The sequence below is a fragment of the Papio anubis genome, chromosome 9 (assembly GCF_008728515.1).
Source record: "Papio anubis isolate 15944 chromosome 9, Panubis1.0, whole genome shotgun sequence".
NCBI lineage: Eukaryota > Metazoa > Chordata > Mammalia > Primates > Cercopithecidae > Papio > Papio anubis.
Window position 1 is genome coordinate 51472863 of NC_044984.1, and position 18367 is coordinate 51491229.

The window sequence follows — 18367 nt, forward strand, 5'->3', positions numbered from 1 at the left end:
TGCTGTTCCTGCTGCATAGGGCAAAGCTGCTGGCCTGCTCCTTTTGCCCAGGTTGGCGAGAAGCCTGGCCTCCTGCTCCTCCCTCTTTCTCTTCCTCTTAGTCTCTCTCTTTCCAGCTGCACCCCCACCCCCTAAAAAAGCCCCACATGAAAACTGCAGAGCTATCACTTATTTATTCCTGAGGGAGGAGCTTTCCCTTCTGCCAGAAGGAACCACCATCACTTCCTCTTTCTACAAATACACATTGGGCGACAGGAGTAGGTGGGAGCAGGGAGCAGGTAGAGGTGAGGCTGCACGGGGGATGTCTCCATGTGGGAAGGACAATTCAGAGACCCAGGAGATAGGAGCCATTAAAGGGCAGTCTTGTGAGGAACATAAATGGTCACAGATGTGGCCATCTGGAGAGGACCAAGTCCAGACCAGGGTCTTCCTTGGAGGGTGCTTGGTCTAGGATAGGCTTCATTTGCATGGGTCAAAAGCATGTAGTGGGAAGGGGAAGTTCTCAGAAGGCTCCTTACTGAAAAAAAATATCAATGGGATAGAAACTAAGATCCTAGAGAGAAAATGAGAGCAAAACTTACTGAAAAATTGAAGTAAACAACATTTTACACTGTCGTGGTTCATCATGATGGTTTGTTTTTGTTTTGTTTTGTTTTATTGAGACAGAGTCTCACTCCATGGCCCAGGATGGAGTGCAGTGGCGTGATCTCAGCTCACTGCAACCTCTGCCTCCTGGGTTCAAGAGATTCTCCCATCTCAGCCTACTCTGTAGCTAGGATTACAGGCATGCACCACCATGCCTGGCTAATTTTTGCATTTTTAGTAGAGACAAAGTTTCACTATGTTGGCCAGGTTGGTCTCGAATTCCTGACCTCAGGTGATCCGCCCACTTCAGCCTCCCAAAGTGCTAGGATTACAAGCATGAGCCACCTAGCCTAGCCCATGATTTTTTGTTGTTGTTGTTGTTTGTTTTGTTTTTTTTAAGAGATGGGATCTAGCTCTCTTGCCCAGGCTTCAGTGCAGCAGTGTGATTATGGCTCACTGCAGCCTTGAATTCCTAGTCTCAAGTGATCCTCCCACCTCAGCCTCCCAAGTACAGACTGGCTAATTATTTTATTTTTTTGTAGAGATGGGGGTCTCGTCTTGTTGCCCAGGCTGGTCTCAAACTCCTGGGCTCAAGCAGTCTTCCCATCTCGGCCTCCCAAAATGCTGGGATTACTGGTGTGAGCCACTGCACCGGCCATGATAGATTTTGTGATCTCAGAGCGATCTGATATGTAAGTGGAAGGTTTAAGAAAACTGCAAAATTAAAAATATCCCCTTTAATGGAGATAAATGGCACTGATGGTTGCACAGCAGTGTAAATGCACTTAGTGCCACTGAACTGTACACCTAAAAATGGTTAACATGGTAAATCTTATGTATATTTTACCATAATAAAAGAATCAATTAGCAAACTTTTAAAAAATATTCTCTTTGAGTGCATAAAATGTGGTGTGTGTGTGTATATATATACACACATACATAAGGGAATATTACTCAGCCATGAAAGGAAATGAAGTACGGATGCATGTTCCAATGTGAATGAACCTTGAAAACATGCTAAGTGAAAAAAAAAAACAGACACAGAAGGTCACATATGATATGGTTCCCTTTCTATTAAGTATCCAGAAAAGGTAAATCCATAGGGACAGGTAGCAGAAGGTTGGGGGCGGGGGAATAGGATTGATTGCTTAATGGTTACAGGGTTTTCTTTGGGGGTAATGAAGATGTTTAGCACTTAGACAGAGGTGGTGGTTGCACAATGTGCATGTCTAAATGCCATTAAATCACACATTTTAAAATGGTTAATTTTATGCTATGGGAATTTCACCTCGACTTAATATATACTCAATCCCCTCCAGGCGACACACCTTTGGCTCAGGCCTAGGCAGCTCTGCCATCTGCCAAGTGTGGCTTGTGTAACACATAACCTCTCTGGGCCTCAAAGAGGGTGAAGAAATCCATCCTCCCCAGAGGGATATCTCCAGAATCAAACGGTATGAAGTGAGATGAAAGCCCTCTGAGAGGCAGGAAGCTCTGCTGACACACAATGTTCACCCATAACATGCAGCTCAGAATCCCTTACCCACTAGTTTGGAGGGAGAGACAACTCTGCTCTCCCTCCCCCATACCCCATCCCCTGCTCATTCCCTGCCAGCCACCCACCACACCCTTCACGCAGAGAAGTATAGAGCCACAGGGGGAGGGCGCCATTCTCTCTCTCCCTCCCCATTTAGGAATCTCCCTGAAGCTTTGACAAAGCCCCCTTGACACCCCACATTCAATTTTTTTTTTTTTTTAACTGTCACCCAGGCTGGACTGCAGTGGCCTGATCTCAGCTCACTGAAACCTCTGCCTCCTGGCTCAAGCGATTCTCCTGCCTCAGCCTCCCAAAGTGCTGGAATTGCAGGTGTGAGCCACCATGCCCAGCCATTTAATCTTATCTTTCTCCCCAGATTCTCACCTCCAGTCACAAGATGGAGGCAGGGAGCTCACAGCCCTGTGAGGGGCTGGGGAGAATGGCAGGGTTGGGCCAGAGTCATTAAAAGCCCAACTGATTTTCAGATTTATTTTAACCCTCCCCTACACCTCCACATCCAATTTCACTCTAGTAGGAATTAAGACAGGGGAGGCTGGGCGCGGTGGCTCAAGCCTGTAATCCCAGCACTTTGGGAGGCCAAGACGGGCGGATCACAAGGTCAGGAGATCGAGACCATCCTGGCTAACACGGTGAAAATCCGTCTCTACTAAAAATACAAAAAAAAGTAGCCGGGCGCAGTGGCGGGCGCCTCTAGTCCCAGCAACTCGGGAGGCTGAGGCAGGAGAATGGCGTGAACCCGGGAGGCAGAGCTTGCAGTGAGCCGAGATAGCACCACTGCACTCCAGCCTGGGCGACACAGCCAGACTCCGTCTCAAAAAAAAAAAAAAAAAAAAAAAGACAGTGGAGAGAGGGATTCCAAGTTGACTTAGGGAGAGGAAAATACATATATATGTGAAGCATTTGCCACAGGCCCGGCCTGAGCTAAGCACTTTCCTTCCCTCAACAGCTCCTTTAATTCTCACAGCATCCCTTTTAGTAGATAATATTGTTGACCCCACTTTGCAGAGGAGAGCACTGAGGCTAAGGAAAGAGGTAAATTCATTCAGTGAGTGAGGGAGGAGTTGGGATTTTAATGCTGGCAGTATGACCTCCCTGCCACTGGCACACCAGGTCTTTTGCTGGGACGTCCCCTGTAACCGGATTGGGGGAATGCAGGAAAAACCCCCGCCTTCTCCACAGAGCCTCAGCAGTGACAGCTACTTCCCGGATGGGAAGGGCGGCCGTGAAGCCTGCACGGAAGCCAGCCCCACAGCCAAGGGCCCTCCAGCCTCCTCACAGCTCCCCACAGCCTGGACCTGCCGGCCCTCCCTCCAGGACGGAGGGGCTCCCAAGGGAAATTCAGGTGAGTGTCGCCCTCTCCCAGGGAAGATGGGAATCAGGGCTTGGAGACAACTGGCTTTCCCGTGTGATCCACAGGTTTTCCTAGGGGTGAATCAGATGTGTGTGGTCTGCGTGTGTGTGTGTGTGTGTTCCACACTCATGGTCCAAATAACGAGACAGAAAAAGAGCAATGAAGATCTGTGCAAAAGGGCTGAGGAATGAAGTGCCAGGAGAGAGGTGGAGGTTGGAGACCACCTAGGAATGGCAGGTGTGGGGGCATTGAGGGGGTTGTTGAGGGAGAACTGTCTGGGGGTGGGAAGAAATGTTGGTGGACACCAACAGCCCTGGCCTCTTCCACCTGAAACCCCTTAAGAAAGTATCTCTGCTCTTGGGTCAGAGCTAGCAAGTAAGTTGTGTATTATTTATTCACAGTTTGAAAGCTAAACTTCCCTTTCTTGCCTCATCAGCCCCAGAATCTTTCCGCAAAGCCCCCGACTCCCTCTGGCCTCTACCTTGAGGACACAAGGCTCTCAAGGTCTGCTTTCCCTTCCAACCCTCCTTTCATCCCAATAGGTGTGTGCTGGTCCCAATGTCAGTGAAACCCAGCTGGGGGCCCGGCCCCTCGGAGGGGGTCACCGCAGTGCCTGCCAGTGACCTTGGAGATATCCACAACTGGACCGAGCTGCTCGACCTCTTCAACCACACTTTGTCTGAGTGCCATGTGGAGCTCAGCGAGAGCACCAAGCGCGTGGTCCTCTTTGCCCTCTACCTGGCCATGTTTGTGGTTGGGCTGGTGGAGAACCTCCTGGTGATATGCGTCAACTGGCGCGGCTCAGGCCGGGCGGGGCTGCTGAACCTCTACATCCTCAACATGGCCATCGCGGACCTGGGCATTGTCCTGTCTCTGCCCGTGTGGATGCTGGAGGTCACGCTGGACTACACCTGGCTCTGGGGCAGCTTCTCCTGCCGCTTCACTCACTACTTCTACTTTGTCAACATGTACAGCAGCATCTTCTTCCTGGTGTGCCTCAGCGTCGACCGCTATGTCACCCTCACCAGTGCCTCCCCCTCCTGGCAGCATTACCAGCACCGAGTGCGGCGGGCCATGTGTGCGGGCATCTGGGTCCTCTCGGCCATCATCCCGCTACCTGAGGTGGTCCACATCCAGCTGGTGGAGGGCCCTGAGCCCATGTGCCTCTTCATGGCACCTTTTGAAACGTACAGTACCTGGGCCCTGGCAGTGACCCTGTCCACCACCATCCTGGGCTTCCTGCTGCCCTTCCCTCTCATCGCAGTCTTCAACGTGCTGACGGCCTGCCGGCTGCGGCAGCCAGAACAACCCAAGAGCCGGCGCCACTGCCTGCTGATGTGTGCCTACGTGGCCGTCTTTGTCATTTGCTGGCTGCCCTATCATGTGACCCTGCTGCTGCTCACACTGCATGGGACCCACATTTCCCTCCACTGCCACCTGGTCCACCTGCTCTACTTCTTCTATGATGTCATCGACTGCTTCTCCATGCTGCACTGTGTCATCAACCCCATCCTTTACAACTTTCTCAGCCCACACTTCCGGGGCCGGCTCCTGAACGCTGTAGTCCATTACCTTCCTAAGGACCAGACCAGGGCAGGCGCACACTCCTCCTCTTCCTCCTGTTCCACCCAGCATTCCATCATCATCACCAAGGGGGACAGCCAGCCTGCTGCAGCAACCCCCCACCCCGAGCCAAGCCTGAGCTTTCAGGCATCCCCTTTGCTTCCAAATACTTCCCCCTTCTCTCCCTCTCAGCCTCTTACATCCAGCTGAGGTAGAGGCCAGGCTCCTCCCACAGTGAAGGAAAAGACACAGGTGAGAGTATAGGTGGGAGATTTGGGGGGATGTAGAGGGGAGGGTCAAATTTGTGTCTATCTTAAAATACAGAGGTATGGAGAGGGAGACAGGGTCGGGAGGGATAGAGAGCAGGCCCTCAGTGTTGTACTATTTGTCTTGGTCCTTGTGTCTAAGGAGCCATGCAGAAAAAAAGGTGAAATAAATGGGAGAGATAGTCATGGACTCTGGATCTTTTAAAAATCTGCACTTCCAGCTGGGATTGGGAAGGGAGCTGAGGCTAAAGAGGTGCTCGGCAGAGGAAACTAGACACATTCATTTCATAAATCACTCTGGCCGGAAAGAGTGAGCTCTGCAAGAACGTCACAAAACTCCTTTTGTGTTTGTGAGCTTGTTGATCTTCCAGCTCACTATGCAGGTTATGGGGACAAGAGGCCAGAGGCCAAGGAACCAGGCGACCCCAGCAGGACATTCTCCAGCTGTGCATCCTATGCACAGCTATGATAAGTGCAGGGGGATGGGGATGTCAGGGGTGGGGGCAAAGCCAAGGTCTGAGACCTGCACCCTGCAGCTGGGTCAGCTGCAGGGTATCTCCACCCTCGGCCATCCAGGAAACACAGCTCCATTTCCTTGTTGACACCCTCCCCTCCCCGTTGTCCATCCTGCTCCCTCCCCACAAGCAGAGGAGCTGTCCCAGAGTCAGCTCCTCATAGCTGACCTCCTCCCAGCTTCGGATCTAGGAAACTTCCAGACTTCTTCTAGGGAGACACAGAGCTACCAGAAAGCCCAACCCACCCCCATCTCTTTCTCTCCAGATCATAGGAAAGTATCAAGGGATGTCATTCTGGGAGCGGCCCTTGGGACAGCCAGCAGCAGGTGCTGACAGATGCTCTGTCCTTCACCCTCTGTCCCCAGCACCAGATGGGGAAGGCCACAGTGGAAACTTCTCAATTCCGTCACAGGGCAGAGCTCTGACACTGTTATAAGTCAGTTCTCCCTGGCCATGTCTTTTCATAATTTTCCTGTCCCACAAGTTAGGTTCCTTAACACTTCTTCTACAGATGAAGCAAGGAAGTCCTCTGTTAACAAGTAGATCTTCTGGAAAAGGATCACTTACGTTTGGGAGACTAGGACCCTGTCCATGAAGAACTCTGAAGTAAAGGCCTAAGAACAGGATCTAGTTTCCGCCTTCCAATTCCACGTCCTTTGCCTCTTAATCCTGCCCATGGTGAGGGGACTAGAATCACTGATAGCCTCTTCGCCATCTCCTCTGTCCTGCTCAAGTGCTTGACGTATCTGGAATGTTTAACTTGGAGCAACTACTCACTGACCTGGAGACCACCTGTTCTACTTTGAGAAATCAGACCTGTTCTGTGGATGCACTGACCACGTGCTCCAATTGCATACGCACCCAGGTTTGTCAGGAGCATGGAAGGAAACCTGCATCTCCCTGCTCACTGGGCCCAAACCTGAAAGGGTCTTATGCTGCAGACAGCTGCTCAGTAGCACAGAGCTGAAGGCTTTTTGAATCAGGAGTCTGGGTTGCGGCTTGGGTCGCAGTAAGGGCTTAGCCTACCAATGCAGAATTCACACTGAAAAAGACTTTCCTCTCTTGTCCCAACATAAAGAAGTAAGCCAAGATGTGATGCCCCTATCACTGCCTCCTCTGATGTGGGCTACAGTTGTTTCCCAAAGGAAACCTAATTTTACATCTCTGTCATATTGCAGGTCACCTCAGAGGCCACTCTCCCAAGATTAGTTATCACCCTGGCAGTATGAATACTTCCCTAAGGCCTCCCATCCATGGAGGGGAAGAGTGGTAACCAGCTGTTACACTCAGCATCTACTGAGCACTGATGGGAGCCCCGCCTGGGCCATGTGCTCTGGGGCCAAATGGACATCACTCCCTAACTTCTTGAGGTCTGTCTCCTCTGTGGAAACACCCGTATATCAACCTCATTAAACTATGCCAAACTTTTGCCTCCTCCCTCTTTCAATCTGTCTCGCTCCACTCAAAGACACACCATGTCCCAGCAAATCAAATAGCATTGGCAAAACAAATTGTAGCCAAATCTCTCACTTAGTAACATTAGTCCAAGTAGACACGGGCAGGGACCCACCACTCTCTCTGGGCTGACGGAGGATCCTCTCAGGAATACCCCCTGAAAAGGTTGAGTCTTTGACTTAATTTCCCACTAAAAACAGGTCAACAAGTTAATCCTGGGGAATTCCAGCTACAGAAAAGGAAAATGTGCTACCTGAAAGAATTCTGGCATCTGCTGGGCAGAAATGTGCTACTGAAAGGGTGATGAGCCCAGATATTCTGAACTCCAGGTATGAGTATATTCATAGTAGGTAGGAAGAGAACTCTCATTTCAAATTTCTTTTTTTATTCTAAATAAAAACCACACTTTGTGCTGAACAATGGAATATAAAAGAATCAGATGTACAATGATTTTAGACATCTACTATTTGGGGAAAAAAGTTTACAAAATATACAAAACTTTACAGCAATAGATAGTAAACACTTAAATATTAGGAGGTCAGTACTTATTAATTTAATGGAAGGAGTTAGACGTCAACAACTCTTCTCTGTTTCGTAAGAGACTTTAGCTATTCAAGGTGGGGGCGGCGAGTGGATTGAACAGGGGAAGGATTTTAAAGAAACATCAAAATCGAGTTTCATTTTCATTCTGATGTTAAGCTTATGATGCATAACCACACTGAAACTAATGCTGTGCACCCTGCCTCCTGACTCATTTGGTGCAGGATTTAGGGAAAAGAGTCCCAGATGGGTGCAGACCACTCCATAGAGCCCACTCCCATACCAACAAATACAGTGTCCATCTAGAATTTGCTTTGGAAGTAGTCTGGGGCTTGGGGAAAGGGCCACAGGAGGCCAGAGGAGGAAGAAAATTCAACACTAGCAAAAACATGTCTAGGAAAAAGATATTTAAGCCCAAAGGTTTGGCCTGGAGACAAACAGGTACTCATAGATCAGAAAAGAAGGATATTAAAAAAAAAAACTTTTACCCATCTCCTGGTTCTTAAAGGTCACCTGGGCCTGACCCCTATCCCACCTCCTTTCTTCCTAACTAGCCATGGACGATGGGAACTCCATGGAGTCATAAAATTTAGGACCAAATACTAAGGTTTAGCAGAGCTTCCCAGCAGGTGCTATGGCATCAGTAAGTCACCAGTGGGTCACTGGAGTGCCAGGATACTAATCTCTGCCTCTGGCCACATGGAGCCTCTGCTGTTTAACCCCAGGTACCACACAAGTATTACCATTTTCCCCTCAGAAAACAAGTTGGGAATGGCCTCATATTTGGTTTAATGCTCTATGATCATTCTTAATAATTTGTGAATAAGAGAGCTCCACAAATGATGTAGCTGGTCCTGAGTACATACCAAGAAAACAGGAGAAGAGGATGTTCAAGGCTTAAACAGAACTTCAGAGTAACACAGAAGACAGTACTAAACTAGGCTCCAGGACAGAGGGAGCAACAAAATCAAATGAACGGAAAGTCAAAACAATTAAAAATGCAAAATAAAATGAATACCTTCTACCAGGTATCCCAGGGTGCCCTATGCCACAATATAGTGTTTCAAGTAAAACCATTCAGAAGAGGGTGAGCTAGAGGCAGAGGAAGCAGACATGACTTTGGCGGGGTGGAGGGAAATGGGGAAGTTCAGGTGTGAATATAAGGGTCCCCAACAGGGAGAGGGTTTGGTCAACAAATCTCATAAGCTACTGATCCTATGACATATCTGACTGGGACCAACTGGGCCACCCTGATCAATCTGATCAGCCCCAGGGGGATCAGGGGATGCAGTTTTCTGTCTCGTGTTTCAAGGGCACAGTTTCAAGGATCTGCTTTTTGGTTTACTGGCAAAAAAGGAAAACTTCACAGTTTCAGGTTAAGTACACAGACCACCCAGCACCCATGATGCCCTCTGTTAAGGAAAAAGGTTTCTCCAGCACATGTATCTGCTCTCAGCCACTTGGCTGGTTCTAGTAATTACCACCTCTCTCACGCCAGCATTTCAAAAATCAGTCCTCACCAACAGTCTGGGAGGGACTGCTCATGCTTGAAAATGTAGCAGACACTTGATTGTAGTCTGTTACACATCTCCTTCTTCATTCTAATGGTCAGTGTGAGTAAGAAAGGGAGAAGCCAGTCAGCAATGAAGAGTCTCAACACTGCTTTCCTGATGAGGATGTCCTGAGGGGACACTGAACAAGGTGGGTTTAGATGGTCTAAGGTGGACCTTTAAACTGGCCACTGTACAAGTCCCTTCATCTAATGGTCACCACACCAGACAGCCATGCACTCCGACTCTGAGGCTTTATCAGTTCAGGGCTGGGGAGAAGCAGCAGGTCCAACAGGGATGGAGCTTTGGTTTGTCTGACATCTCAATATAAATAAGGACAGGAGGCTTCCAAACTGTGCAAATAGGTCCCTCATGTCACTTGCTCCCCTCAACCCTGTCCCCAATCTACTCCATCACAGGATGGAAAGGGGTTGAAAGGCCTGGAATTTAACTGGCCTGAACTTTCTAGAACATACACCCATGGCCTAAAGTGTTCCCTGGGTTTATTATGCTAGAGATAATCTGGAGAAGAAAAGAATTTGCTTAAGGGCTTGACACGTCCTCCCTTAGTTATACCCCTGGTTCTCCAAATCTCTGGTCAAGGCTGTTTTCTAGAATATGGCTACTTGCTGGGGAAAAACTCATTTTCCTAAAGTCTCTTATACAAAAGACATGCTGGGTAATGTGTATACAAAAACAAAAATAAATAAATATTAATGTCCAAAAAGGCTTTGTGAGTTAATGAAAACTAATTGCTTGTGAAACAGCCCGGGGTGCTGCTGAATCCCACCAGGGGCAGTGTCAGGACTGAAGCCAGGGACTCCCAGAGCTCACCTGAGCAGGGTGAGGTAGTATGAGCTACTGAGGTGGCACCTCACAAGTACGCAAGATCGAGGGCCCTATCCCTCAAGCCTTCTTTGGGCAAAGCCCCTTAGAAAACCAAGTAAGAGTGGAGCTAACCAGCTGCGTGGGCTGGGCCGGCACACTCTGCAGCCACCCACGGAGGACCTGAACCAGCTGCCATCCAACAGCGACCCCTGGAGGTAATGGCAACGACAGATCAGGATAAATTCCAGCAGGTCAAAGGTGAGCTGCCAAAGCTCCGGCACTGTTAGCACAAAGTAAACAACAGGTTACCCGACTAGGACAGACAGTCAGAACGCACACCCTGCTACACACCACCAGTTACTCAGGTCCCTTTAATTCTGAAGGGCTCGCGGTCTGCGACTCCACCACTTCATGGAGTCAGCTCATCTAAACCACGGGCCAAACACTTCTGGGCAGGAGACCAGATATAAATTAAGGCAAGGCTGCTGCTGTCAGAGACATCCCCACCTCTCCACCAGGACACTCATTCACAGCCAACAGAAGTGGCCAAAACAGATGACTATATCAAGTGGTTCCCTATCCTCTCTGCCCCACAGAAGGTCAGACGTCCCGGGCCAGCACTCCATAAAATCCTGTTTCTTTGGAAATTAGGAGAAAAGAGAAACCTCTCCTGTCCATCCAGGCTGCCACTTCTGGCGGCACCGCAGGACACCTCTTCTGGCTGGCAGGGATTCATCCCAAAGCTTTCTGACCTAAATAGAAAGCTCTGTCCCTAGTATGGATCTAGCTGCCAAAAGATTTTCACTGTCCAATCAGCAGATTAGGGTCGTAGATAAGCAGACACCTACATCCCTGATACCTTGTCCCTGCTGAGGGCTAGAACCTGAGGGGACTGCCCTGCTGACCTGTCTTTTCTGAATGACCACATTCCCAAAATCTTTCTCATAGCTGGTCATCCCAGCTGGAGGCCTGGCGGTAACACCCACAGTGAAAACCTCCCTTTACTCCCTCTGTTCAGTGAGGCTGTTGGTTGGATTCTTAGCAGCATAAAACCTATCAGTAAACTAAAACTAGAGAGGCTGGGGAAGGGGGTCTAGTGGACACCAACTGCTTGACTAGATCCCAAAACCAGCCTCAAAAGAATAAAAAACACAGCCCTTCATGGGCAAGAACAGGTATGGAGGTAAATGTGATAGGGCTGTTGCTTCTCAAAAACAGTAACAGCTTATGTGCTATTTCTTCTTCTTTCCTTCTTTAAACACAACACAGAACAGAATTCCTACCAAGGCAAAATTATAACTTCAGCTGGGGAGGGACCAACAGCTCTTAGATATCAGCGTTCCAGCTGCCGCGTGGGAGCTCCCCGTGGCTCTGCCGGGACCCAGTCAACTGTCCGGGTTCTTTTCCGCCTCTTTGGAATGGATGATGTACATGAAGGTCTGCTCGATGGTGAAGTCAGGGGGGAGGCTGCCTTTGTGCACACCAACATGCTTGCTCATGAGGTTAAGGGTGGAACTGTAGTGCCCACAGACTGTGCAGCGGTACATGAGGGCCCCCGAGTGTGTCTTTAGGTGGCACTTGATGGTTGAGCGGCCTCGGAAGAACTTGTGGCACACCTTACATTGGTATGGCTTCTCGCCCGTGTGGATCCGCCGATGGTAGTTGAATTCGCTTGTGTGGGCAAATCTTTTGCCACAGACCTTGCAGCTATACTTGCTGTTCCCAGGTTGGCCCTGCAGCGCCAGCTCTTCACTCAGAAACTCCTCTGCTGGCAGCTTCCGCTTCTGGAGAGCCGGGTGCTGTAGCCCAAAACCAGGCCGTGCATCAAGGCCACTGGTGCATTTGTGCTGGCTGACGTGGTAGCGATAGGCAGCCTCTGACTTGAAGCTCTGGCTGCACAAGTGGCAGTGGAAGAGGGCATCTTCCAGGCTTTGGTGCACAGCCATGTGCTTCTCTAGAAGATGCCAGTCCACAAAGCTGTTGGCACAGACAGAACAGGAGAAGACTGAAATGCCGAGATGGGACAGCGTGTGCCACATGAGGCTGCAGAGGTTAAGGTGACGCTGGTCGCAGACACTGCAGGCCTGGCCCTTCAAGTTTAGGTGGTCAAGGATGTGGCCCCGGACCACATGGAAATCTTTGGCCAATACTTTCCCGCAGGCAGCACATTTCAGCTCTGGGGAGGCTGCTCCTGAAAAGACACCCAGCTTCCCTGGCAGGGGATCATTGGGGTGGACAACGATGTTGTTCTCAAATATTCCATCCCGTCGGTGAAGGGTCAGCTGCCACTGGGTAAAGAACTTAGTTTCACACATGTCGCAGGAGAAAAGGAAAATACCAATGTGGGACAGGACATGGGTTACCCGGGAGTTTCGGTCCTGGAAGTGGGTCTCACAGACCTTGCAGTTGCCCGTCAGCAGGTCCACGTGGTCCCGAGCATGCTGCCGGATCAGTTGAATGTTGGGCTCTAGAACTTTCTTGCACACCTGGCAGGGCATGGCCTTATTCTCCCGATTGTCATTCTCTCCAAAAGTCAGCTCATCCTCACTGTCATCACTCAGCTCAATCACCTCCTCAGCTGTGCCTATATCCTCAGCAGGGTCTTCAAACTGCAAGTCATCATCCCCCAGGTCCTCGAGCTGGAGCTCATCCATCTGCCCAAAGCCTGGATCTTTGGAGTGCTCACTATTGCTCAGACAGGAGTTGGTCTCAGTGGTAATGTCTACTGCATTGTCAGGGGTGAGGAAGCTGTTTTTACTGAAGTCTCCATTGCTTTGAACTTTGTATGGCTGGCAGGAGCTGGTGCTGGTCTGGATGCCCGTGCTGACAGTGCCTAGGACTGGCTGGGTCATCATGCTAGGAACGGACGTGAAGGGAGCAGGGGTGTCATGGTCTTCTGTCTTTGGTGGTGGTGGTGGCGGTTGCAGCAGAAGCAGGCTATGGTTAGCATCACTGGCAACATTCCTCTCTTCCTCTTTATAGCTCCCTCCAGCATCACTGGGCAACACATAGTTTCTATCAGCACCAAGGTGGTCCCCACCAGCTCGGAGTTCTCCAAGGGGATGGGCAGGTTCTGCCGAAGGACAACTCAGGGTACCAGAGTGGCTCTCATTGGTGCTGGTCAGGGGCTTGGCCCTGGCAGTGCTCTCTAGGTCAGGAAAGGTAGAGTGACAGGCCTGGAGGAGGTCCTCCATACCCAGACGCTCAGCCACCTCGTAGATGACTCCAACATTGATCAGGTCTGTGAAGAGTTCTGATGTGTAGACAAAGCTCAGAACCTTCTCAAAGTTGGCAGGGGTGATGAAGTCCACCACATAGGTCCTGGCAGCATCAAGCCCAGTATTCAGGAAGAGGTTCTGGAAGTAGCCAGCTGCACAGGCCAGAACAGCCTTGTGGGCCGGGAAGGAGCGGCTCCCCACCACAATGGTGACGTCGCACATGGTCTCTGAGAGCCGGCACTTGTTGAGTTCCTTCAGCAGGTTGTTGGGGTGGTTGGTGCTTTGCAGTTTGATCCTCATGCCCATCTTAGCAGCTCCTATGAAATTACCTCCTTATCAGCACAGTTAATCTGTGGACAGCAAGAGAAAAAGATGGATGGCCAAACACATCCGTGCAAAAGAGAGGCTATGCAGGAGAAAATACCACCACTCTGAATGTTTCCAAGCCCCAGGTGGGGATCAGGAGTAAACTGGCATGGAGAGTTCCTCCATTATGACAAGACAAGGACATCTCCCCCTGTATATACTCAAAGAGTTAAGACAAAAACCAAAAGGATTGATGACAATCTGATAGCTTGGTCTTAAGCTGGTGCCTAGAGACGAACTAGAGGCATTCCCTCGGACACAATCTTATACTTCATTACCAGAGCCACTGGATCAGATTTCTCTATTAATTTCCTCCCAAATACAAGCTTTCCTACTTCATTGAGCATATATTCTTTTCCCTCATGATGCCAAATGCCATGCACATGCTTGAACACAACTATCAAAGCTCCACTAGCTACTGAGGAACAGGTAAGTTAGTTCCATCTTTTAGCTTTGTCATTGCTGTGTCTTCAACCTCTCAATCAATCTCTAAATAAATCTCACGTTCTTGAATCCCCATCTCTCTCTGCCTATATTACATACCTGCTCTCTGGCCTTTAGATAACCCAGAGCCATCACAGTCCCTGTATTCTGTGAAGTTAAAACACTCAGAATGCACAGCAAAGCAAAGCAGAACACAACTGTGGTAGTATTTAATATTGTTTTAATATGTTGTATTCTTTTTGGCCACCCTTTTCGGGGTTTATATTTTGTTGGCCCTGCACTAACATATATTTACTTGATGCCGCAAGAAAGACTTCTAATTATACAGATAAGACTCCTAGAGGCTTGTTCACTACCACTTTCTGCCCTTTCTGACTCCTGCACGACTAAGGAAGAAGAGCTACTTGAATCCCTGTTCAGTCTCACAACTGTGCGTAACGCAGCCCCTTTCTCGATCTCTCCAGATTCTACCAACAACTCCCAACTTTTTCTGGGGCCCAGGAAGAATCTGAGTATTGTGGGGTACCGGCCAAGCATCTCCCGGGCCCTGCTGGCCACCCCTGAACGATCGGCGGGTCGCAGCGCTGGGCAGCCAGAGTGGAGGGTGCGAGAGGGGGAGGCTGGGAACTTCCGAGGACACCCCAACAATCTCCGGGCGCCGCGGTCTCCCCTCCGGAGACTCGCATCTGGGAGGGAAGGGCGCTGCATCGGCTGGGGCGCTCCCTCTGGAGGCACCGCACGCCTCGGTCCCTCCACAAACAGCGCAGGGCTCACCCGGTTGAGCCTGGCGGGGGCACGGGGCTGAATAAGGGGCCAAGGGAGGAGCGGCGGGGCCGGCCGGGGTCGGCGCGCGGGCGGGGAAGATGGGTCCGGCCGAAGGGAGCGGGCAAGAGAACCCCAGCAAGAGCGAGAGAAATGCCGGCACGGGGGTCGGGCTTCGACCAGGGGCAGCCCTCGGCCTGGCCGCGCTTACCCGGCTCCGCGGGGCCCCGAGCACCATCGCCGCCGCCGCCTTACACAAAGGCCCCGGCCCGCCGCGCCCGGCCCGACGAGGAGGCGGCGCCGCCGGCCGCGGCCAGACTCTCCATCCGCCGCGCGGCTCGCCGCGCCGGCCCGGGCCGCCCCCGCCGCCCGGCCCGCAGCGCCCCCGCCGTCCCGGAGGCAGCGCCCCGCCGCCGACCGGCACCCCCGCCGCCCGGGAGGAGGCAGCGCCCCCGACGGCGGGGCGGGGCCGGGCCCTGCAGCGCGAGGGGTGCGGGGCTTCCAAGTCCCCAGGCCTGGCTTTTTCTAAGCGCTGATCCACTGTGTAGGGGACTTGAGGTGCCTGAAAGAGTGAAAACCCTATCCAAACTCTCTTCGCCCTCCTAATTCTTCCATCCCACAGTTCCAAAGCTTCTCTTCAGAACGCATCTACTATGGGCATTTTACAAAAGTTGTGAATTGTTTGATCACTATATATCTCACCTCCACTGGGCTGTGGGCTTCCTGGATCAGGGATCTGTAGCTTTGCACACTGGGCACGTCCCTGCAGCTGCTACCACACTTGCTTGGCAATAAGTGCTTGGCAGGCAGCCTGCTTGAATGAATGAAGGAGCACTTGAGGAGCTAAGACTGCTACTACTGGACCCTTCTGGTAATCCTCTGCTGTCCACTCCCTCCCACCCAGGTAGCCAAATGAGAAATCCCACAGAGGATCTCACTGTCACGTTGGCACCCAGGCCTGTTCCTAGGCCTGCCCTCCCCAACTCTGTGTAGAACTCAATCCCTCTTCCTCCCAAAATCATCTTCTCAAATGCTGCTGCCCAAATTGTCATCAAACCAAAACCACCTACACTGCCAGCCCCACACACCACCACCAAAAGCAGTAGAAGTGGTGGTCATAGCGATGATGGCTCAAGCCTGTAATCCCAGCACTTTGGGAGGCTGGAGGCAAGGCCGGATCACAAAGGTCAGGAATCAGAGACTATCCTAGCTACCTGGGTAAACCACCGTCTCTACTAAAAATACAAAAACTAGCCCGGGCCCGAGGTGAGGCGGGAAGCCTGTGGTCCCAGCTACTCGGAGGCTAGAGGCAGGAAGATGCGTAAACCAGGTGGAGCTTGCAGTGAGCTGAGATCAGCCACTGCACCTCCAGCCTGGGTGACAGAGCCAGACTCAGTCTCAAAAAAAAAAAAAAAAAAAAAAAGTATTGGTCATGTCACCCTCCCTCCCTCGGTACAGAGGAGGCTCTTAGGCTCCAGGATCCTTCAGTTTCATCCTCTCTCCCATCCCATCCCAGTCACTGCCTGAGAATAGCTTGCAGCCAAGGACAAACTCCCAGGACAGGTGCATGGTAGGGTTCAGTAATTCCTTGATGGATAAATGGAAAGGAAGGGACACACTGAATGTCGCCAACAGATCTAAGCCAGTTTGGCCATTCAGCAATTGTCTGTTCTCTTGATGAATTTGGGAGATTGTGTGTCCTTCTTTCCACAACCTCACTAACTGGTGGTAGATTATACTGAAAGCAAGCACTATACCAAATGCTGCCAAACATGTAACATTTGTTAGCCAGGAGACACAAAAACAGCCATACAACTGTTCTTATAGTTTGGGGATGAGGCATCTCACTTTACCATCTAGTGAAAGGGTCACTTAGAGGCTGACACAATGTTTCAGTGGCAGGCCCAGCTCTCACGGTTGTGCAAGGAAACGGAGTCTCCCTAAAGTGGAATATCACACAGCCAGCAGGTCCAGACCTCCAGCATGACTCTGGAGACAGAGGGCTGCTTGGCTTGCAAGGGCCTGGGCCTGTTCAGTCTTTCTAACCAACTGCCCCAGCCATCTCTGGAGGGTTGACCCCAATAAACTTCACATGAAAACAAAGCATCCAAAAGACGCAGGTGAAAGTATATACCACTTATACTGAAGTCTTTTTAAAGTAAATCACCATATAGTCACAATAACAAACATATACAAAGTTAAATGGAGAAGAAAGGGCCAGGAATTTAGTCAAGGTCTTGTGGACCAGATCTCTTTAGGCATCAACCATTTTACAACAGGAAAGGGAAGATCAGGATCCCTTCACACATTCTTCAAGTACAAACACAGGAATCTAACTTAACATTTGTCTTCATTTTTTCCAGGAGTCCCCAGTACTGCAATTTTTGTCAGTCCCACTAGAGAGCAATCTTTCTGCACTTACGTTCCTACTTGCAAAGCAATTTTCTCATCTCAGCCTGTATGCCTAACTCCCACTAAGTCTGAGCAGAACCAACTCTTATAGCTTTCATGACCCAAAGAAAGTCCCTAGACTCTGCTTAAGTGTCCCCCATTTTAAGCCCTATAGATAGATAATTTTGAAAAGTCAAAGAGATGACGCACTGGAAAAAGGGTCTAGGCTCTGGGGTGGGAGCATTCTTTGACCTCTGGCTATAAAGCTGACATAAGTAATACTAAGGTGAGTGTTCCCTCCTTTCACCACCCCCCCCCCATGCAGCTGTCATTCCAAAGTGGCCCCAAGTCAGGCTGTAGGAAGACAGAACTTTCACTAGAATGAAAGGGCTGCAGGAAGTGGCCTCTGGCTCTGTGGCCCTGTCCCTACACTGCCTTGGGAAATCTATGTGTCTATGTTTTATCAGTGCAATTCAGGGGCATAACCAAGGCCCCGGTACCAGGCTAAGATAAGGAGCCTGAGGATTTCACTGGCTGTTCCATTAGGGTACAGAACCCCCCTTGGGATGACGGGCTGTGATAGTTGACATCTCAGATTAAGAAAAGACACCCATACCCATGCATATACCACATGTAAGTGCCTTACACATTCTGGGGACTGTTAAGTCAGAGCTGCAGGGGCTGGTAACAGGCATATTAGAGAGGAGTCAGAGGAAATAATGTTTTCCCTTTATAATAACTAAGGCAGCCAGTTAACAGTGAAGATATCTGCTCCTCTCTTTCTTGGCCTCAGTAGTAACTTCCCTGTCCACACCCTGTCCTAGCTGGATCAAGTTCTGTTTGCTTGTCCACAGCCCTGCTAAAGTGTAAACTCTCTGTATGAGTCATCATTTCATCCCCAGGATCTGTCACAGAACCCAGGCTCAGCATTTGGAGACAGAAAAATTGTATAGTGTTATAGATTCATCCTCCTCT

General features: G+C 50.4%; 2 protein-coding genes across 8 annotated transcripts; one reads left to right on the top strand and one right to left on the bottom strand.

Annotated features, from left to right (window-relative positions):
- The first annotated feature begins 3282 nt into the window (after positions 1-3282).
- GPR182 (G protein-coupled receptor 182) lies at positions 3283-7267 on the top strand. Of its 7 annotated transcripts, none has more exons than XR_001892711.3 (4): positions 3283-3485; positions 4037-5309; positions 6104-6918; positions 7017-7266. XR_001892711.3 is itself a non-coding variant. In XM_009181011.4 (3 exons), exon 2 carries the CDS (start codon positions 4053-4055, stop codon positions 5265-5267), a length of 1215 nt encoding a protein of 404 aa, XP_009179275.1. In that variant the 5' UTR covers positions 3283-3485; positions 4037-4052; the 3' UTR covers positions 5268-5309; positions 7017-7267. The 7 variants fall into 7 exon arrangements, 5 of the variants coding, with proteins under 5 accessions (XP_009179275.1, XP_009179276.1, XP_009179273.1 ...); XR_001892712.3 differs by having other exon boundaries at positions 6104-6703; XM_009181011.4 differs by lacking the exon at positions 6104-6918 and having other exon boundaries at positions 7017-7267.
- A 394-nt stretch (positions 7268-7661) lies between these two features.
- On the bottom strand, positions 7662-15354 carry ZBTB39 (zinc finger and BTB domain containing 39). Its single transcript, XM_003906624.4, has 2 exons — positions 15213-15354; positions 7662-13779 (listed from the first exon to the last, which is right to left on the bottom strand). The coding sequence occupies exon 2, from the start codon at positions 13733-13735 to the stop codon at positions 11597-11599; it is 2139 nt and encodes a 712-aa protein (XP_003906673.1). The 5' UTR covers positions 13736-13779; positions 15213-15354; the 3' UTR covers positions 7662-11596.
- Positions 15355-18367: the final 3013 nt, after the last annotated feature.